Consider the following 23711-nt stretch of genomic DNA (forward strand, 5'->3'; position numbering starts at 1 on the left):
TTCTGGTTAGAATAGTATCTAATTTGTCAAGATTTGTCTCCTCCCTATCAACACTGAATGCATTCAGAAAGTGATTTGGAAAAAAAAATGGGGATATGGATTCAGATTGAGATTAAAAAAATAAAATAGCATCTAAGGGAAAGTGCCTGACAATTAGATGAAATAATGAAACTACAAGTAGGCAAGTATCTTGCATAAATCAATGACTGACATAGAACATTGTAATTGATTGTTTAGGGCAATCAGGACCCGCCACACAGAGCTATCACTTAGATCCAACTCCAGAAGCTCATGCTATACAAGGGAAAACAAGACCTCAGCTAAACTGAGCTTCTCCATTAGGTAGGGGAGAAATGGTCAAGAAGTAGATAGTTTTGGTTTGATAGCTTTGAAGACTTCCTACAGCTCTTGAGAGCTGTCTTTTTGTCTCAGTTTTCCATTTGCTTCAAAGCAAAGTCCATCCTCTCTGTTCCCAATGCAGTTGCACAATTGAGTCACATCCCCCCCCCCCCCCCCCCGCCCCCAGTCTAATTTTGCTTGCTCGTTTGTGTCTTTGCAGAAGAGGAATAAAATCCTGATTTTCTTCCCTCAGGAAAATGGACTCAGAAATCCCAGAAGCCTTCCAGAAGGAGCTCACCTGCCTCGTCTGCCTGAATTTCCTTCTAGACCCAGTCACCATAGGCTGTGGGCACAGCTTCTGTAGATCCTGTCTTTGTCTTTTCTGGGAACAAGCCGAAGTCCCTGCCGGCTGTCCAGTGTGCAGACAATGATCAAGACAGACAAACCTCAAAACCAATTTTCTTCTGAAAAATCTGGTGTCCATTGTCAGAAAAGCCAGTCTCAGGCAATTCCTGAAGTGTGAGGAACATCTGTATGGGACGCACAAGCAGACAAAGATCTTCTGTGAAGCCGACAAGAGCTTGCTCTATTTGGTCTGCTCTCAAGGTCAGGAGCACAAGACTCATACAAGACTTACACAAGACACCATTTCACTGAAGAGGCTGCTGAGGAATCCTGGGTGAGTGATGCCTCTGAGAAACTTTGAAAGTTAGCGGACAGTACACATAAGAGACTAAAATGATGATGCCTAAATTCTCTCTTTACTGAGCGCCACATACAGATCTAGTTATCAATAATAAAGCTGTGAATAAAATAGAGCCATATATCTGATTTGGGGAACTTGTATCCAATGGCTAGCTGATGAAGCTAACCGAAATTATTTAGATGACATTTTATTATGCTAAAGGCACTATGGTGCACTCTCAGTGGCTCAGCCCTGTCCAACTCTTTTGAGATCCCATGGGCTGTAGACCATGGGGATAGTCTCCTCTGTCCATGGAATTTTCCAGGTAAGAATATTGAAGCTGGTTGCCATTTCCTTCTCCAGGGGATATTCCCGCCCAGGGATATAGCCTGGGTCTCCTGTATCTCCTGAACTGGTAGGTGGATTCTTTACCACTGAGCCACTTAATCAGAGGCACTTTAGGACCTTAATTTTAAGAAAGAATCTTCAGCTCTATTGTCCTCAAGTGCAAAAGGCATTTTCCACTGGATTCAGTTCAGTTCAGTTCAGTCGCTCAGTCGTGTCCGACTCTTTGTGATCCCCGTGAACCACAGCACTCCAGGCCTTCCTGTCCATCACCAACTCCCAGAGTTTACCCAAACTCATGTCCATTTAGTCAGTGATGCCATCTAACCATCTTATCCTCCGTTGTCCCCTTCTCCTCCTGCCTTCAATCTTTCCCAACATCAGGATCTTTTCAAATGAGTCAGTTCTTCACATCAGGTGGCCAAAATATTGGAGTTACAGCTTCAACATCAGTCGTTTGGATACAGGTTTCCTAATCCTGGACAAAGAAGGAAGATCCAGTACATTAGAATTAGCAGGTGACAAGCATCACTAGACCAAATTCTGATACAAGGAGTCACATTATCTGAAAATTAATCATACCTAAACAGATGATTACCTAATGGTGTATGGTTCTGCAGTGTAGAATTTCATACAACAGATCATTAGTGAGGAAGAATAGGGAAACCTGATGACCTGTCATGGTCTTTAGTGTCTCTCTCAAGAACCTGTATCAAATGACACTTAGTACACTGCAAAACTTTGGGCTCTGAAACCTCAATGTATTTGCACTTTCTTATGCTAAACTTCATAATTCTTTTACAGGAAAAGGTAGCCAACCAAATGAGATCATTATGGGAACAGATCCAAGGAATTGAGAGAAATCTCAAGAAAAATGGCAAAGGGATTGACCATTAGACAGTAAATAGGAGAATGTATTTTTCATTGAAACAGGTTGAGGCAGTCATGCTAGAAACTTACCCATTAATAATGTGAGCTGAAATCACCATGTACCATGAAATTAGAGAATGGGTTGAACACCTTCGGGAAAAAAAATATTCCGTCCCCATTTCAACCAACAATTCCACGTCTCTTAGGCACTTTAGAATCCAGTGGATCAGTAACTGTGACAAAATACCCATTAGAAGCATGTGCCGCAAGTGCTAAGGTGGAGACACATGAAGTGATGTGAAAGGTTCCACATACATGATTCAAGATCTTGGGGAAAATTTTATAAGTTTAAGACCAATTCCAGTTCTGAAGTTCAAGTAGATGTTTAAACACCCATGGGTTATTTCAGGCACAGATTTCTGTCGGTCATACATTCCTGAAGTGTTTTCGTTGCTCAGTCATGTCTGACTCTTTGCAACCCCATGGACAATGGGGCTCCTCTATGGGCAGACCCCATGAACTACCAGGCTCCTCTGTCCATGGAATTCTTCAGGCAAGAGTACTAAAGTGGCTTGCCATTTCCTTCTCCAATACATTTCAGAAAGTACAAAGCTTTCATTGGGAACCACAAAGTACTTCAATCTGATTAAAACAAAAGCCCAGATGATACAAATCAGACTTGAACAGCAATTTTAATAGTGTGCCTATCAAAGTGAAAAGTGATAGCTCACTGGCTAGAGAATGATATTGATTCAACAATAAGAAAATGTGAGATGTTAAACAAAACCTCATGGGGGAAAGAACAAGGAGAAAGACAGATGAGTGAGAGAGTCCATCAATACTGGGAGGGAATATGTCACCGATGAAGAAGAATGACTTTCCAAACAATGTGGGAAGGAGCCTGTGAACTTACAGAGGAGTGAAAACCCATTAATATAGAAAAGGACACTAGAATTAAATGGCTTATGTGTCTGGATATCTGTTTAGGCCAGGCAATGAGATTATTAGGAATATATTTCCTGAGAATACCAACACTGAGTTTAAAATGTGACATGGTTGCCAAAACAGGCTGTGAAGTCCAGGAGGCATTAGATGAAATACAAATTTGCTCATTAAAGTTGAAATGAGGATATTGCATATGATATAGGAATCACTCATAATTTTAATTACTTACATGGGCTCTTTCAGATTTCTTAGAAGGTAAAGGAAAGAAATGATTCACGAAAAGATTTTTTCCAGAATTTCAGGAATTCATGTATTAGATGAAGGTGATTTAAGGAAAGGGTGGGTTTGGGTTTTTATCTAGTTAGAAACAATATAAAATAAGTGAAGGAAAGAGGAATGAACTTGGTTTTCCAGAAGAGGAAGTTCGTGAATTTAGTATGGTTATAGCTTCATGGGAGAAAGCATGAATCAGAGCAAACTAATGCTGTTGAAATCCATCTCCCAACAGTTTTACATGTATCAATGTGGAGGCATGATTTGGAGAACTTACCAGATGGCATGGCCATTTCTTCCAGATTGTTATGTAGACAGGATCATAAGTGAAGGCCAAACCATATGTAAGCAGTTCACAAGAAGGCAAGAGGAAATGATTGGAAACAAGGGAGAGCTCAGAGTAATACACAAGGAGCTCATGAAAATGTGCTCTACACCAGACATGGAGCTGCTCCAGGTGAGAATTGAGCCCAAGCTTGAAAATACATTACCTGAAGTTCACATCTTTGACTCCTATGACATTGTACGCTCATCTCCTGTAACTAAGGTGGGAGTTTCTCCTGGTTGGAAATATTATAAAGTATATAAAGCATAGGTATATTTGCAACTCATGTACATCATTATTGAGCAAGTTTTACAGTATTCTTTTCTAGAAATTCCCCAGGGAATATTTCTTTTTTTTTCTTTCTTTCTTTCTTTTTTTTTTTTACTTTACAATATTGTATTGGTTTTGCCATACATCAATATGAATCCACCACGAGTATACATGTGTTCCCCATCCTGAACACTCCTCCCACCTCACTCCCTATACTATCCCTCTGGGTCATCCCAGTGCATCAGCCCCAAGCACCTTGTATCATGCATCGAACCTGGACTGGTGATTCATTTCACATATGATATTATACATGTTTCAATGCCATTCTTCCAAATCATCACACCCTCGCCCTCTCCCATAGAGTCCAAAAAACTGTTCTATACATCTATGTCTCTTACTGTCTCACATACAGGATTATTGTTACCATCTTTCTAAATTCCATATATATGTGTTAGTATATTGTATTGGTGTTTTTCTTTCTGGCTTATTTCACTCTGTATAATAGGCTCCACTTTCATCTACTTCATTAGAACTGATCCAAATGGATTCTTTCTAATGGCTGAGTAATACTACATTGTGGATATGCACCACAGCTTTCTTATCCATTCATCTGCTAATGGACATCTAGGTTGCTTCCATGTCCTGGCTATTATAAACAGTGCTGTGGTGAACATTGGGGTACAGGTGTCTCTTTCAATTCTGGTTTCCTTGGTGTGTATGCCCAGCAGTGGGATGGCTGGGGCATAAGGAAGTTCTATTTGCAATTTTTTAAGGAATCTCCACACTGTTCTCCATAGTGGCTATACTAGTTTGCATTCCCACCAACAGTGTAAGAGGGTTCCCTTTTCTCCACACCCTCTCCAGCATTTATTGCTTGTAGACTTTTGGATAGCAGCCATCCTGACTGGCATGAAATGGTACCTCATTGTGGTCTTGATTTGCATTTCTCTGATAATGAGTGATGTTGAGCATCTTTTCATGTGTTTGTTAGCCATCTGTATGTCTTCTTTGGAGAAAAGTCTCTTTAGTTCTTTGGCCCAGTTTTTGATTGGGTCATTTATTTTTCTGGAATTGAGCTGCATAAGTTGCTTGTATATTCTTAAGATTAGTTGTTTGTCAGTTGCTTCATTTGCTATTATTTTCTCCCATTCTGAAGTCTCTCTTTCACCTTGCTTATAGTTTCCTTTGTTGTGCAGAAGGTTTTAATTTTAATTAAGTCACATTCGTTTATTTTTGCTTTTATTTCCAGTATTCTGGGGGCGGGGGGAGGGATCATAGAGGATCCTGCTGTGATTTATGTCGGAGAGTGTTTTGCCTATGTTCTCCTCTAGGAGTTTTATAGTTTCTGGTCTTACATGTAGATCTTTAATTCATTTTGAGTTTATTTTTGTGTGTGGTGTTAGAAAGTGATCTAGTTTCATTCTTTTACAAGTGGTTGACCAGTTTTCCCAGCACCACTTGTTAAACAGATTGTCTTTTCTCCATTGTATGTTCTTGCCTCCTTTGTCAAAAATAAGGCGTCCATAGGTGCATGTATCTATCTCTGGGCTTTCTATTCTTTTTCCACTGATCTATATTTCTGCCTTTGTGCCAGTACCATACTCTCTTGATGACTGTGGCTTTGTAGTAAAGCCTGAAGTCAGGCAGGTTGATTCCTTCAGCTCCATTCTTCTTTCTCAAGATTGCTTTGGCTATTCAAGGTTTTTTGTATTTCCATACAAATCTTGAAATTATTTGTTCTAGCTCTGTGAAAAATAACGCTGGTAGCTTGATAGGGATTGCATTGAATCTATAGATTGCTTTGGAACATATACTCATTTTCACTATATTGATTCTTCCGATCCATGAACACGGTATATTTCTCCATCTAATAGTGTCCTCTTTGATTTCTTTCACCAGTGTCTTATAGTTTTCTATATATAGGTCTTTAGCTTCTTTAGGTAGATATATTCCTAAGTATTGTATTCTTTTCGTTTCAATGGTGAATGGAATTTTTTCCTTAATTTCTTTTTCTACTTTCTCATTATTAGTATATAAGAATACAAGGGATTTCTGTGTGTTGATTTTATATCCTGCAACTTTACTATATTCATTGATTACTCTAGTAATTTTCTGGTGGAGTCTTTAGGGTTTTCTATGTAGAGGATCATGTCATCTGCAAACAGTGAGAGTTTTACTTCTTCTTTTCCAATTTGGATTCCTTTTATTTCTTTTACTGCTCTGATTGCTGTGGCCAAAACTTCCAGACTATGTTGAATAGTAGTGGTGAGAGTGGGCGCCCTTGTCTTGTTCCTGACTTTAGGGAAAATGCTTTCAAGTTTCCACCATTGAGGATAATGTTGGCTGTGGGTTTGTCATATATAGCTTTTATTATGTTGAGGTATGTTCCTTCTATTCCTGCTTGCTGGAGGGTTTTTACCATAAATGGATGTTGAATTTTGTCAAAGGCTTTCTCTGCATCTATTGAGATAATCATATGGCTTTTATTTTTTCATTTGTTAATGCGGTGAATTACATTGATTGATTTGTGGATATTGAAGAATCCTTGCATCCCTGGGATAAAGCCCACTTGATCATGATGTATCTTTTCAATGTGTTCTTGGATTCTGATTGCTAGAATTTTGTTAAGGATTTTTGCACCTATGTTCATCAGTGATATTGGCATGTAGTTTTCTTTTTGTGTGGCATCTTTTTCTGGTTTTGGTGGCCTCATAGAATGAGTTTGGAAGTTTCCCTTCCTCTCCAATTTTCTGGAAGAGTTTGAGTAGGATAGGTGTTAGCTCTTCTCTAAATTTTTGGTAGAATTCAGCTCTGAAGCCATCTGGACCTGGGCTTTTGTTTGCTGGGAGATTTCTGATTACAGTTTCAATTTACATGCTTGTGATGGGTCTGTTAAGATTTTCTATTTCTTCCTGGTTCAGTTTTGGAAAGTTGTACTTTTCTAAGAATTTCTCCATTTCTTCCAATTTGTCCATTTTATTGGCATGTAATTGCTGATAGTAGTCTCTTATGATCCTTTGTATTTCTGTGTTGTCTGTTGTGATCTCTCCATTTTCATTTCTAATTTTATTGATTTGATTTTTCTCTCTTTGTTTCTTGATGAGTCTGCCTAGTGGTTTGTCAATTTTATGTATCCTCTCAAAGAACCAGCTTTTGACTTTGTTGATTTTTGCTATGGTCTCTTTTGTTTCTTTTGCATATATTTCTGCCTTAATTTTTATAATTTCTTTCCTTCTACTAACCCTGGGGTTCTTCATTTCTTCCTTTTCTAGTCGCTTTAGGTGTTTAGTTAGGTTATTTATTTGACTTTTTCCTTGTTTCTTGAGGTATGCCTGTATTGCTATGAACTTTCCCCTTAGCACTGCTTTTATAGTGTCTCACAGGTTTTGGGTTGTTGTGTTTTCATTTTCATTTGTTTTTATGCATATTTTGATTTTTTTTAAATTTCTTCTGTGATTTGTTGGTTATTCAGCAGCGTGTTGTTCAGCCTCCATATGTTGGAGTTTTTATTAGTTTTTCCCCTGTAATTGAGATCTAATCTTACTTGCATTGTGGTCAGAAAAGAAGCTTGGAATGATTTCAATTTTGTTGAATTTACCAAGGCTAGATTTATGCCCCAGGATGTGATCTATCCTGGAGAAGTTTCCGAGTGTGCTTGAGAAAAAGGTGAAATTCATTGTTTTGGGCTGAAATGTCCTATAGATATCAATTAGGTCTAACTAGTCTATTGTATCATTTAAAGTTTGTGTTTCCTTGTTAATTTTCCGTTTAGTTGATCTATCCATGGGTGTGAGTGGGGTATTAAAGTCTCCCACTATTATTGTGTTATTGTTAATTTCCCCTTTCATACTTGTTAGCATTGGTCTTACATATTGCGGTGCTCCTATGTTGGGTACATATATATTTATAATTGTTATATCTTCTTCTTGGATTGATCCTTTGATCATTATGTAGTGTCCTTTTTTGTTTCTTTTCATAGCCTTTGTTTTAAAGTCTATTTTATCTGATATAAGTATTGCTACTCCTGCTTTTTTTTTTTTTTTTTTTTTTTTGGTCTCTATTTGCGTGGTATATCTTTTTCCAGCCCTTCACTTTCAGTCTGTATGTGTCCCTTGTTTTGAGGTGGGTCTCTTGTAGACAACGTATATAGGGTTGTGTTGTTTTTTTCTTTAATCCATTCAGCCAGTCTTTGCCTTTTGGCTGAGGCATTCAATCCATTTACATTTAAAGTAATTATTGATAAGTATGATCCCATTGCCATTTACTTTATTGTTTTGGGTTTGAGTTTATACACCCTTTCTGTGTTTCCTGTCTAGAGAAGATCCTTTAGCATTTGTTTGAGAGCTGGTTTGGTGGTGCTGAATTCTCTCAGCTTTTGCTTGTCTGTAAAGCTTTTGATTTCTCCTTCATGTTTGAATGAGATCCTTGCTGGGTACTGTAATCTGGGCTGCAGCTTTTTTTTTTTTCATCACTTTAAGTATATCCTGCCATTCCCTCCTGGCTTGAAGAGTTTCTATTGAAAGATCAGCTGTTATCCTTATGGGAATCCCCTTGTGTGTTATTTTTCCCTTGATGCTTTTAATATTTGTTCCTTGTGTTTGATCTTTGTTAATTTGATTAATATGTGTCTTGGGACGTTTCACCTTAGGTTTATCCTGTTTGGGACTCTCTGGGTTTCTTGGACTTGGATGATTATTTCTTTCCCCATTTTAGGGAAGTTTTCAACTATTATCTCCTCAAATATTTTCTCATAGTCTTTCTTTTTGTCTTCTTCTTCTGGGACTCCTATGATTCGAATGTTGGGGTGTTTAACATTGTCCCAGAGGTCTCTGAGATTGTCCTCATTTCTTTTAATTCATTTTTCTTTTTCCTCTCTGATTCATTTATTTCTACCATTCTACCTTCCACCTCACTTATCCTATCTTCTGCCTCCTTTATTTTACTGTGGGTTCTCTCCAGAGTGCTTTTTATCTCACTTAATGCATTATTCATTATATATTGACTCTTTTCTATTTCTTCTAAAGTGAAGTGAAGTGAAGTGAAGTCACTCAGCCGTGTCCTACTCTTTTGACCAGGTGGACTGTAGCCTACCAGGCTCTTCCATCCATGTCATTCTCCAGGCAAGAACACTGGAGTGCATTGCCATTTCCTTCTCCAGGGAATCTTCCCGACCCAGGAGTTGAACCGAGGTCTCTCGCATTGGAGGCAGACGCTTTAACCTCTGAGCCACCAGGGTCCTTGTTAAACCTTTCTTGCATCTTCTCAATCCTTGTCTCCAGGCTATTTATCTGTAACTCCATTTTATTTTCAAGATTTTTGATCATTTTCACACTCATTATTTGGAATTCTTTATCAGGTAGATTCCCTATCTCTTCCTCTTTTGTTTGGTTTGGCGGGCATTTATCCTGTTCCTTTACCTGCTGGGTATTTCTCTGCTTCTTCATCTTTCTTATATTCCTGTGTTTGGAGTGGCCTTTATGTATTCTGGCAGTTTGTGGAGTTCTCTTTATTGTGGAGTTTCCTTACCTTGGGTGGCATTGGATGGGCGGCTTGTCAAGGTTTCCTGGTTAGGGAAGTTTGTGTCGGTGTTCTGGTGGGTGGATCCAGATTTCTTCTCTCTAGAGTGCAATGAAGTGGCCAGTAACGAGTTAGTTATGAGATGTCAGTGGGTTTGTAGTGACTTTGGGCAGCGTGTATATTGAAGCTCAGGGCTATGTTCTTGTGTTGCTGGAGAATTTGCATGGTATGTCTTGCTCTGGAACTTGTTGACCCTTGGGTGGTACTTTGTTTCAGTGTAGTATGGAGGCATTTTATGAGCTCCTATTGATTAATGTTCCCTGGAGTCAGGAGTTCTCTGGTGTTCTCAGGATTTGGACTTAAGCCTCCTGCCGCTGGTTCTCAGTCTTATTTTTACAGTAGCCTCAAGACTTCTCCATCTGTCACTTACAAGGTGATTTCCTCTGTTTTAGCTTCTTCTGTTTGCTGGTCTCTTCAGTGTCTAATTTCCGCCCTGACACAAGGGAGCGGTGGTGGACACTTTTTTAGGCTCAATTGTTCAGTCGTGCTGTGGGGAGGGAGGGATGCTGGAAACAAATAACACTGGCATCTGAGAGGAGTACTCACTCTGTCTTGGCCGCATTGGGTTTGCCCCCGCTCATGGCGTATGTGCTTTCCCTGTCTACACTGCTCAGGTCTAGGTTGCCCTGCCGGGAACTGTCTGAGGCCGTCCCTGGGCTGTATGCACTTCCCAGGTCTATTCCACTCTGGTTCAGGTATTCGGGTAGCCCTCAGAGGCGCAGACTCAGTTGGGCCTGCGTTTTGTGCCCTCCCAGGTCTGAGCAGCTCAGGTGACCATGTGTTTGGTAAGCGCGGTCGCTGTGACTTATTACCTCCCCCGTCCCTGCTGCTCGATTTTCTGGGTGTACAACCAACACACCTTCTCAGGCAAATGTCAACCGTCGAGAATCCCATGAAGTCTTGGTTAGCAACGAAGCCTGCTTCCAGTTTGATAGATGATGCCTCTCTGGGGACGCAGTTGCCCCTTTCTGGCTCTGACTGCTCTAGCCTTCCTGTCTCTGGTGGGGGATGGGCTGGTCCACAGCCGGCTAGCTCTACTCTGTCCTTTGTTCTGTGAGTGGTTCTGATGGTGTCTTAGGTTAGGGCTTTTCACCTTTTCCCAGGGTAGCTATCCCACAGTCTCCTTTGCTGTCTCAAGTTAGTTCCCTCAGATTGCCCTCGGGGCATTCAGGCGGGTCCTTACTCTAAGCCTCCCTGCCCAACCCCCACTTGCTACTAGGGGATGCATGCATCTGTGCTGCTTCTCCGCTGGGAGTTACCATTGGGCACGTAATCTGTGGGTTTTAATTACTTATTTATTTTTCCTCCTGGTTATGTTGCCCTCTGAGTTTCCAGGGCTCGCCACAGACTCGGCAGTGAGAGTGTTTCCTGGTATTCAGAAACTTTCTTTTTTAAGACTCCCTTCCTGGGATGGAGCTCAGTCCCTACCTCTTTTGCCTCTCTTTTTATCTTTTATATTTTTTCCTACCTCCTTTCAAAGAGAGTGGGCTGCTTTTCTGGGTGCCCGATGTTCTCTTCTGGCATTCAGAAGTTGTTTTGTGGAATTTACTCAGTGTTTAAATGTTCTTTTGATGAATTTGTGAGGGAGAAAGTGGTCTCCCCATCCTATTCCTCCACCATCTTAGGACCACCTCCTGTTTGAGAAATTCTTAAGCCTGTTACTACTGAATTAAAATATATATTTTTTAATTTTTGTGGGGAAAAAATGGAAATCTATCTACTCAGAACTCTTTACTCACCAAAAATTTTAGATTTGGTCTCATCATGTGGGCAGGAAAATCAACCCCATCATGTCAGGAGTTATCTGCACCCTCGGGCAGTGGGGGGGGGGGACGGTCAGCAGTTGTAGCTTTCAGAGTTTTCCATGGTCCAGCCAACTCAGAACATCTCTGAAAAGAAGCATTGCATACGAGATGCTTGACTATCAGGATCCTTGATGCTCCTCCCTGATTAGATTAGTGCAGTTCTCTTGAGTAAATCCAGTCAACACTAACTGGATTAAAACTCTTTCCAATCTCTCTCTATATATTCCCCACTAGGGAAGCCCAAACTCAACATGGTCAAAAGTAAACCTAGCTTGGAATGATTACTGATTAGACCAAAGAATGTTTGCCAAAATCAGACTTCATAACTTTTTTGAAATTAGCTTTCTCAACTTTTTTCCCAGCATCAAAGTCTTTTCCAGTGAGTCGGTTCTCCACATCAGGTGGCCAAAGTATTGGAGTTTCAGCTTCAGCATCAGTCCTTCCAATGAATACTCAGGGTTGATTTCCTTTAGGACTAATGGTTTGATCTCCTTGTGTCCAAGGGACTCTCAAGGGTCTTTTCCATGATCACAGTTCAAAAGCATCAATTCTTCCACTGGGTACTCAGCTTTTTCCTTTTTTTAAATTTATTTATTTTAATTGCAGGATAATTACTTTATAGTATTTTGTTGGTTTCTACCAAATATCAACATGAATCAGCTATAGATTTACCCATGTCCCCACCCACTTAAGCACCTCTCCCAACTTCCCTCCCATCCTGCCCCTCTAGGATGTGGGTGGGATGTATGGAAAGAATAACATGGAAATATACATGACCATATGTAAAATATATAGCCAATTGGTATTTGCTGTATGGCACAGGGAATTCAAACCAGGGCTCAATAACAAGCTCAATCTTCTTTATGGTCCAACTCTCACATCCACATACGTGACTATTGAAAAAAGCATAGCTTTGACTATTTGGACCTTTGTCAGCAAGGTGATGTCTCTGCTTTTCAATACACTATCTACAAAAAGCTTTGTCACACATTTTCTTCTAAGAAACAAGTGTTTTCGCTTGTTTTTTTTTTTTTTTTTTTTTTTTTAAATTTCGTGGCTGCAGTCACCTTCCAAGGTGAATTTGGAGCCCAAGAAAATAAAATCAATCACTGCTTCCACTTTCTCCTCTGTTATTTGCCATGAAGTGATGGGACCAGATGCCATAATCTTAGTGTTTTTAATGCTGAATTTCAAGCCAGCCTTTCCACTCTCCTTTTTCACTGTCATCAAAAGACAAATTCCTTTTCACTTTCTGCAGTTCTAAGGGATTCTGACCCAAAGCAATAGACATAATTGTCATCTGGAATTAGAACTATAATATAGTTCATTAAATGGAGATATTAAATTCATGTTTGGAAGTTTGTTACTGTCCAAGTGGATGAGATATATTGACAATTCTCCTGGCAATCTTGATTCTGGCTTGTGATTCATCCAGCCCGACATTTTGCATGACATAATCTGCATATAAATTAAATAACCATGGATGACAATACACATCTTTGTCATACTCCTTTCCCAAACTGGAACGGGTCTATTTTTCCATGTCCAGTTCTAACTGTTCCTTCTTGGCCCACATCCAGGTTTCTCAAGAGACAGGTAAGGTAGTCTGGTACTCTGATCTCCTAAGAATTTTCCACAATTCACTGTGATCCACACATTGAAAGCTTTAGTGTAGTCAATGAAGCAAAAGTAGATGTTTTTCTGTAACTCCTTTGATTCCTCCGTGATCAAAGGATTGTTGATCACGGAGGAATCAAAGATTACTGGCAATTGGATCTCTGGTTCCTCTGCCTTTGTGAAATCCAGCTGAACATCTGGAGGTGTTGTAGTTCATAGAATGGGTCAACTTCAGTTTTTCTGGCCTCAGTGGTTGGGACATAGACTTGAATTTATGGCATGCTGAATGGTTTGCCTTGGAAATGAATGATACCATTCTGTCCTTTTTAAGATTGCACCCATATACTGCATTTCAGACTATTTTATGGATGATGAGGCCTGCTCCATTTCTTCTAAGGGATTCTGACCCAAAGTAATAGATATAATTGTCATCTGGAATTAGAACTATAATATAGTTCATTAAATAGAGATATTAAATTCATGTTTGGAAGTTTGTTACTGTCCAAGAAGCACAGCTGGAATCAAGATTGCCGGGAGAAATATCAATAACCTCAGATATGCAGATGACACCACCCTTATGGCAGAAACTGAAGAGGAACTAAAAAGCCTCTTGATGAAAGTGAAAGTGGAGAGTGAAAAAGTTGGCTTAAAGCTCAACATTCGGAAAACTAAGATCATGGCATCCGGTCCCATCACTTCATGGGAAATAGATGGGGAAACAGTGGAAACAGTGTCAGACTTTATTTTGGGGGGCTCCAAAATCACAGCAGATGGTGACTGCAGCCATGAAATTAAAAGACGCTTACTCCTTGGAAGAAAAGTTATGACCATCCTAGATAGCATATTCAAATGCAGAGACATTACTTTGCCAACAGAGGTCCATCTAGTCAAGGCTATGGTTTTTCCTGTGGTCATGTATGGATGTGACAGTTGGACTGTGAAGAAGGCTGAGTGCCACAGAATTGATGCTTTTGAACTGTAGTGTTGGAGAAGACTCTTGAGAGTCCCTTGGACTGCAAGGAGATCCAACCAGTCCATTCTGAAGGAGATCAACCCTGGGATTTCTTTGGAAGGAATGATGCTAAAGCTGAAACTCCAATACTTTGGCCACCTCATGTGAAGAGTTGACTCATTGGAAAAGACTCTGATGCTGGGAGGGATTGGGGGCAGGAGGAGAAGGGGACAACAGAGGATGCCATGGCTGGATGGCATCACAGGCTGGATGGATGTGAGTCTGAGTGAACTCATGGAGTTGGTGATGGACAGGGAGGCCTGGCGTGCTGCAATTCATGGGGTCGCAAAGAGTCGGACACTACTGAGAGACTGAAATGAACTGAACTGAACTGAAACAACTTCATGGATTGCAACTGTAAATGTAAGATATGACTTTTTAGCAGAGATTGCAATGTAGAAATTGAATTAAGTAGATTTCAAAGGTTTGACTTCAATCATTAGCAAATAAAAATGCTTTCAACTGTGCAAAAATCTAATCATGTTCACCTACACCTTTTCATAGGGCTGATAACCATATCACTTGGAGGAAATGGGTGTGGTCTTCAGACAATATATAGAGCATTCCCTGAAGATGCAATTGCACTCTTCTTCAGCATCCAGAGCTGTCCAGATTCGAGTTTGTTGCACTGAGGAGAATTTTGAAGGTTCCTGCCAGAAGGAGGTGAACACCTAAGTGCTGACCTGAATTTAATAGCTACTTACTGAACAGGAGTAGAATTTCATCAACTACATTTCATCAAGTGTACCCAAAGGTGAGTTCTTATCAAGGTACAATGAAATTCTGCTATGCTCACTTAAAAATGAAACTTTAATGGTAGTTGCAGACAGAAATGTAACTGTTTTCTATCAGTACTATCTATATGTGAACACTGCATCAAGCGTTTATTCCCTGCTGAATTTGTAAATAAGTAACTTCTTTTACCCTCACTATGTCAAGTAGCTTCCCTATAACATGTGGGTAAAAATAGAAAATTAGTGAATGTGGTTGAGAAAATTGAAATAGTTAATTCATATAAAAAGAGTTAATCCAATACCTAGAAATATTTATAAAAAAATAAACAAAACAACAGTCTTCTCCTGTTGTTGTTGAGTCACTAAGTCATGTCCTACTCCTTGAGACACCATGGACTAGCCCACCAGGCTCCCCTGTCCATGGGATTTCCCAGGCAAGAATACTGCAATGGATTGCCACTTCCTTCTCCAGTGGATCTTTGTGACCAAGGGATCGAACCTCCATATCCTGCATAGGCAAGCTTATTTTTTTTATCACAGAGCCACTTGGGAAGCCCATTAGTTTCTCCTATTATTTTAATAATATCATGATCACTGATGTCATTAATATAAAAGTTATTTTCTTAAAGAATTCTTGGCCAGTTTCTAACCCATTCTACACATGTTTTCTTTATACTTTCTCCCTGTTCATCAGCTATCTCCTCAATTGATGCACGTTTCAGTCAAAGGCTTTAGGTTCTATACTGTTGAAAATTATGGTCATCTATCAGAATTCCATAAATCTCTTAACAATTTTTACAATAAATAGATCTGTACACTATGGCTTTCCTGTCAAGCTTTTTTGGAAAGGCATCTTAAAGTTGATGTTGTACTAATATAATTAGCAAAAGTTTTTCTTTCTGTCTCTTTTCATGACCAGACCCAAATTCTCAACCTTGGAAAGATGTAGCCTCTTCTATTCAATTTCTTATAGACAGGTAAGAAAACAGGAATCATATATTTAAAGCAAACATTTAGTCACAATGTATAATAACTGAACGTATATATTCATGCTCACTTTCTCTTATCCAAACACTTTCCATTTACTTACTTACCTGCATAGGTATTGTCCAAGAAAACAAGTAGTTTTAGGTTTTAAAATTGACATCAAAATTTTAAATAACTTAATAAATCAATTTTAATATATTGATATCTCTAATGTTAAGCTATTTAATCACCATTATTTCATGACCTTATGTTACTAGAGGTTCTTAAGTCTTAAAAGAGTTTTCTAGAGACCCAAGTACTTATAAAACACATAGTACTCCTAAAATGTTCAACATAATGTATATATTTCATATCCTTCACACAGATGAACATGAGTTAAATGGGTGAAATAATCAGAAAACCTCCTTGAAATGGTCACATTTGCTATCATTTTGGAACCCTCACTTTGCAGTGCACAAGTGAAAAGTGTTCAGGATAGATCTAATCAGCCAGTAAGGACTCCAAAAGCATGAAGTGGAAAGAGAGGGAAGTCTCAGAAAACAAAGAACCTGATGCTGCTTCCATTAACAAAATATCTGGAATTTCCAGGGTAGAGAGGAAATCCTTGTGTATATTGAAACTAATTTCTTTGCTTTTATTAAACAACTGACTCTTTTTACTAACTATTGTTATAGTGGGAACGTTCATCAGTTCAAAATATGACATGCTCTGGTCATCTGAACTGACTCCAGGTAAAAACGTTTTCCTGAACTAGCAATGACAAGTTTTGTTTGTTTGGCTTTTTCTTTTTACTTTGAAAGGAGTAGTTTGTTATTTAAGTCATAAGGAAACACTGACCTATTTACATATTTAGCACCTTAAAGTCAAAACCAACATTGATTACATTAAGTTTACATTATTCATAAACTTTTTTTTTTTTTTTTGTCTTTAGAAAAGCACATATGTCACTTCGAAGGCAGAAGGAATAGGGAACATTAGCACAGAGACAAAGTGAGTGCTAGTGTGGGTTCCAAGCAGGAAGAGATGGAGAGAGAGAGACAGACTGAGGTTATATATGTTCTTTTGTACCAGTCACCTGACCGCATTAACTCTGGAGTCATCCTAACATTTACAATCATGTTTACTTTAAACAAAAAAAGTTGCTAGTGACTCTCTTATCTAATTTCATCTTTTTTATTATAGCACGAACCCAACCGGTCTGTAGCCAGCATTTCTAGGTTTCTATTGTGATTGTGCTTAGTCATTCAGTCATGTCCAACTCGACTGTAGGACACCAGGCTCCTAGGTCTATGGGATTTCCCAGACAAGCGTGCTGGAGTGGATTGCCATTTCCTTCTCCAGGGGAACTTCCTGACCCAGGGCTCGAACCCATGTCTCCTATGTCTCCTGCACTCCTGGCAGATTCTTTACCCACTGAGCCATCAGGGAAGTCCAGGTGGTGATAGTGGTAAAGAACCCACCTGCAAATGCAGGACGTGTAAGAGACATGGGTTCAATCCCTGGGTAGGAAAGATGTCCTGCAGAAAGACCAGGCAACCCACTCTGGTTTTCTTGGTTGGAGAGCCCAATGGATAGAGAACCCCAGGAGAGTTGACCATGACTGAGCGACTCAGCACACAGGTTTAGACTAGGGGTAAGAAAGTGTGGAAATGAGATAGAGTTCAAAACAGGACTGTGCCAAAGGCTTTATTTTCCCTGATCACAGCATAAGAATAGCTTTTTCTCTTACCCTCTCATTTGTCTCTAATTTTCAGAAACATGGATTCAGACACACTGCAGGTCTTCCAGAGGGAACTCACCTGCTCCATCTGCATGAACTGCTTCCTGGACCCCGTCACCATAGACTGTGGGCACAGCTTCTGCCATCCCTGTCTGAGCTTTTGCTGGGAAGAAGGCCAGACTCCAAGGAGCTGCCCTGAGTGCAGGGGACTATCAGACAGGCCTGATTTCAAAACCAATATTGTCCTCAAGAGGCTGGCTTCCCTTGCCAGACAGGCCAGAGCTGACCACAACCACAGCTCTGAGGAGCAGATCTGTGTGACACACCAGGAAGCCAAAGGCCTCTTCTGTGAGGCTGACCAGACCCTGCTCTGTGAGCCCTGCTCTGAACTCCCTGAGCACATAGCTCATAGCCACAGTCCGATACACAGGGCTGCTGAGGAGTCCCGGGTAGGTGATGCCTCTCAAGCAGTTTGGGATCTAGAGGCTCCTAAGTCAGAGAGAAAGACGAGGATGCTATGATGGTGATGGGATGGAGATAGTGGAGGGGGGAGTTCTGAATGTGGATCCTCACATATAATGTGTCCTTTCAGTGTTGTTGCCCAAATGTCCATACGAGTGGAAATGCAGCATCCTGGGGCGGGTGGCACCAGGGCCACAGGCTTCTGATGGGAGCTTGAGGCTTTCTTAATCAAACTATATAAATGTGTAAGTCTCAATTTATTAGGGTATGGATTTTGTTATCTGTAAGGTTTCCCCTGTTCTCTACTATACACTTCTGTCACTATCACATTCAAGTGTTAGATTCAGATTAATCAGGGAAAATCTGACCACAGCATTCTAACTCAAGGTTTCTGTGTAACCAACAACTACCTTTGCTCATGAATAAGGATATGAAATTTATGGCATCATCTTCCATGTCACTAAATCCCATGACTATTTTGCAGGGAAAATTTCTGAAAAGAATGAGCTCTTTATGGAAAATGAGAGAAGAAATGCAACTGACTCTGAATCAGGAAGCTAAAAAAACTCGGTCATTTAAGGTAAGAATAAAAAGGTTACTATTTATTTGTATAGATATTGATAAAATTCTTGCTGTTTGGTCCGTTTAAGTTCCCATTGGTCTCTTCCCTGGAAATTGTGAGGTTTCAAATGACCTATCAGTGATCACAATTGAAACAGGCCAATACATGCTAGTTCAAGGATGCTAGTACAAGGGAAAACCACAGCATGAAAAGTGTTCCTAGGCCAAATTTTGAAGATTTGAATACAGCTTTTCAGAAACGAAGTATAAGACACATTTCACTAAGTGTGACTACTGAAGTAGAAGAGATGAATAGAGGAGTAGTATAAGAGGTAAGATTCATGTCAGAGAGGAAATAATGGATAGAGTAAGAACCTTAGAGAATCCTCCTAGAGAGAGAGCTGGGGACCCCTCAGATGGCTTGATTCAAGCAAAGAAAGATACTAGGAACTCAGAGAATGCATGGACAGGAAGGACCAGCAGATACAGGACCTTTGATGTGTGAGGCAAAAAGTTTGCCAAGAGCTTTTCTGATGACATCAAAGAAATGTTATTTGAGTTTTGTTTTGAATATGAGCATAAGCAATGCTTTGAATCCACTACGCCCTCAGAAATATGTGACCCTAAGGAAGGTGATGATTAAATTTGAATATCAGAGGAGGCATCCATTGCTCCAGGAGGAGGAGAAACTGCATCTGGAGGCCCTGAAGAAAGAAGCCAAGGAAATTTGTCTACAACTCAAGGAGAGTGTGTTCAGAATGACTCAGTACAAAGAAAGACTGAAAGAAATGTACAGAGAGCTGACGGAGATGTGCCAAAAGCCGGACACGGAGCTGCTCCAGGTGAGAGAGGAGGGTTTATTCTCAGAGAAAAAAGCACTCTTCTAGACGAGCTGCTGTGACACTGAATGTTCCCTGCATATACTATTACTTTCAGCTAAGAAAGGTTTTTCCTTGACCCCCATTATTGTATTTGTCCAATCCCCTATTTTATCATATCCTGGTAACGTTTAGAAGATTTTTTGCCCATTTCCTAGCTAAAATAAGACTTTTTTTTTAGTGTGATGAGGGGTACTATCCAGATAAGTTTCCAAAGTCAGCAAAATTCTATGACCAGGAGAATGTTAACTTTCATGGAGTAAATCTAAATATGCATTCCCCTAAACCCTTGTCACTCCCTGCTATCCCAAATTTTCTGAAGATACTGAGCTTTTGCTTTATGTCTCAGCAAGATTGTTCGAACTAGTCATCAATTTCCATGCACTCTATAATTCATTTTATATGGTTCCCTGTTTTGGTTTATTGCTTTCATAGATGGTGAGCTCTGTCCTAGGGAATAGCACTGGGCAATGAGTGACATTGGAATCCTGGATGTTGCTACATCATTATATACTCTTCATGGCTCCTTTCCTTCCTTAATGTGCCCTGAGGAAGCCCATCATATTTTAGTTTAAGCTCAGTTATGATGCCTTCTGACTGTTTCTTAAAAGAGAATTAGCAAAACAGTATCTTATTGAATAAAAAATAAAGACTGCTACTGCTAAGTCGCTTCAGTCATGTCCGACTCTGTGTGACCCCATAGATGGCAGCCCACCAGGCACCCCCATCCTTGGGATTCTCCAGGCAAGAATACTAGAGTGGGTTGCCATTTCCTTTTCCAATGCATGAAAGTGAAAAGTCAAAGTGAAGTCACTCAGTCATGTCTGACTTTTAGCGACTCCATGGACTGCAGCCTACCAGGCTCCTCTGTCCATGGGATTTTCCAGGCAAGAGTACTGGAGTGGGGTGCCATTGCCTTCTCCGAAAGAAAAAAAAAGAGAGAGAGAGAGAGAAGAAGATGCAAAAAGACAGAAGTCTCATGATTAACATGATCTTTTTTTTTCTCTTTGCAGGCCATGGGAAATGTATTGGAAATGTGAGTATACACTAATGAGTTTTTTATTTCTGGAAAAGTTGTTCTCTTTTTGATGAAATGGAGACCTAGTCATTCCTTGGTACCATGGAAGATTGTTTTTAGGTCCTCCCCAATATCTAAATTCCAGGATGCAGGATGCCTTATACAAAATGCCTTAGTATTTGCAGTTAACTTACAAGCATGCTCCCTTACACTTTGTCATCTCTAGACTACTTATAACAGCAAACATACACAAGGCAAATTGAATATTATTCAAAAAGTTCCCTGGTACGTGGAATTTTCAAGTTTTACTTTCTGGAATTTTTTTCTCCAAATTTTTCATTCAAAACCAGGAGTAAGGATGGAGGAATAGGTAGACTGGGAATTTGGGATTGACATGTACACACTGCTATATTTAAAATTAATGTAAAATAGCAGGTCCAACAAGGACTTCTCCTAAAATACATAAATATATAAGTAAATAAGTACATAAGTAAGCAACTAAGAATTTACAAGTTGAATCCACATGTGAATCCATAGGTGCAGAACCTTCATATATGGATTATCAATATCATCTTTTTGGCTAGTTTCTATTATATTTCAAATAATTTCCAGGCCTTCTGATCCTTGATCTCAGAAGTTTCCTTTTCATTTGGCTGAAATCAAATATACCTGAAAACATTCTGACATGCTGGACTTGGTTTCACCCACTCACCCCATCTTCTCCAACCTCACCACAATAAGACTTTGGAAGGAATTTGCCAAGATATCACAGAGGAAACACCTATGCTAGTGAGTTGGAAGGTGAAAAAGGCCTGAAAGAGGCAAATTCCCTAAGAATGAGAAGAGGATGTATGCTTTTGTTCGGAGGAGTAGCAGTGACTCAGCCTGTTCCATCATTGTAAGCTCCCTTGTAGGCAGGACCTCAGAGGAAGTGGCTTTCTGCTGTGCACTAAGTTAGACTTTCAGACCAAGGTAACCAGGTTGGAATTGGAATCCCTTGCTGGTCTGACAAGAGCAAACAGGTCTGGATCAACGAACTCTTCCTTGTAGACACTGAATGCATCCTTGCTTGACTAATCTCAAAGGCTTAGGCTGAATTTTTTCCTTCTGTAAAATGCCCAGGATCTTTCATTATCTGAGATGGAATAGAGAAAGGGAATGAGGTTCGATGAGTGGAAAACTGGACTAATATTTGAGAACAATGGGGAAGCTGAAATTTTATACAACTTATATTTAGTAAAAAATATGGTAATGTTTTTATATTCCCAACTGTGTAGAATATATTGTATATGTAACTAACAAAATGTCTTGGGTTAAAATTTGCTTTTATACGATGGTTGTGTGATTAGACTTTGGCCTTGAAATGTACTAGATGTCATTTGTTTCAGGGCCGACTTGGCACAGATGCAGAAGCCTCAGCCAGTGAACCCAGAGCTCACTTGCTGGCCTGTTGCTGGAATCCTAGACATGCTAAACAAATTCAGAGGTAAGGGTCAGCCCTGTGGTGATCAGGACTATGCTTCATTAGAGCTTCCCAAGAAGGAACCTTCTTCTATTGTTATTTTATTTTTTTCTGAAATGATGGTAGTACTTAACTTCCTGAAGTGGTAACATCTTTTCTGCCCGTGTCGTCAGATTACAAAAGTCAAAGTTGAACTTAGCCACCTGTAGTTTACTGAAAATACAAAGCCAGATGCATACATTAAGTTACAACTGACATAAGTGAAGCAATAGTAGAACAACCAGGACGCTCATGTTGTTATAAAGAGAATATTTAGTTTCATGAGTAGCCATCAACATTGTGTTTATTCTGGTTATTTCACTCTTGAAAGGTTAATCGTTGCATTTCTGGTTTTTAACATGTTCTGCATTTCATATGCATTTGTTATGTATTGTACAGAGAATATTTATTATTCCTAAAATAAGGACTAATTGACAAAACAGATTAAAATTGGCTTATGCTGAATAACTGTAATGCTCTTAGAGCAATCTCAGGACAACTGAAAGGCAAGAGATATGTGAACATGGTTGGCCAGAACATCCTTTCAGAAGCTTCCAAACTATTCATTTATGGATTTCTTTCAAATGTTTGGACCTTTGAGAATGTAATAGGTAGAGAATACACCCCAATAAATTTTCACTTGACAGCAAAGTGTCATCTATCTATTAAATAATATTAAAGACAAAGAACACAAGGAAAGTTTTCTAAACAAAGGTAAAACATATTTTAGGTGAGCCCTGATATAAACTGTCAAGAGACAGACATTAGAGACTTCACACAGTTTATGATGCATCTTGGTTTTGTTTGTTTTTTCTGTATGATTTGGGGCATTATATATGCTGTAGAGATAGTGATAACTATTGTTCTTCATCGTAGAGCCAGTTTGAACTCCCTTTGCTTTGTTTTGTGTTTCCTTGGAGGAGGAAAAATGAAAAAAGGCAGGGAGTAGAGACCCTCTGCCTCTCAGAGACACAGAAATCCCACTTGCTAACCCAGTTTTTTCTCTTTCTACAGTGGATAATGTTCTGACTCAGACCACCATTCACCATGTGAGCCTTGATGATGCAAGTGTGATGTCAGGAGATGACCCCCACGGCATGTCCAGACAGCTCGATGGTGGGGCGAGCTTTGTGGCCTGGGGAGCTCAGGCTTTCAGCTCCGGGAGGCACTACTGGGAGCTGGAAGTGACACACTTCTCCAGCTGGATTCTGGGGGTCAGTAAAGATATCTTGACAAGTGATACTATTATCCATATTAATTATGAAGAAGCATTTCTTCTGTTTTCTGAAAAGGTGAATGACGAGTATAGTCTCTTCACCAACTCCCCACCCTTAGTTCAGTTTGTAAAAAGGCCTCTGGGTAAGATTGGAGTTTTTCTGGATTATGACAATGGAGCTGTGAGCTTCTATGATGTTTCTAGAGGATCCCTCATATACAGTTTCCTTCCTTTCTCCATCTCCTCCCCTCTGAAGCCTTTCCTTTGCCTTAGGTCTCCATGAATTGTCTAGTTCCCTGACCATAGTTTTGAAATTCTTCCCTGAGGAAGTTGTTATCTTAAACCTCATGCAAGGTCACAGAATGATACCTGACTTTATCCGAGCACACTGCAATTTAATAAACATAATGATTGTATGTTTATAAAATGGCTTAATCATGTTGAATGTATAAATTTGTTAATAAAGTTTAACACAAAAATTTATTATGGAGTATCTCATAGAATAAAATAGATTGCTTTCCTTTCTTAAATGATGGTTTTATTAAAATAAATGTTACATTTCATAAAGATT

General features: G+C 39.6%; 1 protein-coding gene across 1 annotated transcript; it reads left to right on the forward strand.

Annotated features, from left to right (window-relative positions):
• The first annotated feature begins 17542 nt into the window (after positions 1-17542).
• LOC101121468 (tripartite motif-containing protein 64-like) lies at positions 17543-23423 on the forward strand. The gene is made up of 5 exons (XM_015103036.2): positions 17543-17953; positions 18451-18546; positions 19139-19382; positions 21796-21909; positions 22939-23423. Exons 1-5 carry the CDS (start codon positions 17543-17545, stop codon positions 23421-23423), a joined length of 1350 nt encoding a protein of 449 aa, XP_014958522.2.
• The last annotated feature ends 288 nt before the right edge of the window (positions 23424-23711 follow it).

The sequence above is a fragment of the Ovis aries genome, chromosome 21, assembly GCF_016772045.2.
Source record: "Ovis aries strain OAR_USU_Benz2616 breed Rambouillet chromosome 21, ARS-UI_Ramb_v3.0, whole genome shotgun sequence".
NCBI classification, from domain to species: domain Eukaryota; kingdom Metazoa; phylum Chordata; class Mammalia; order Artiodactyla; family Bovidae; genus Ovis; species Ovis aries.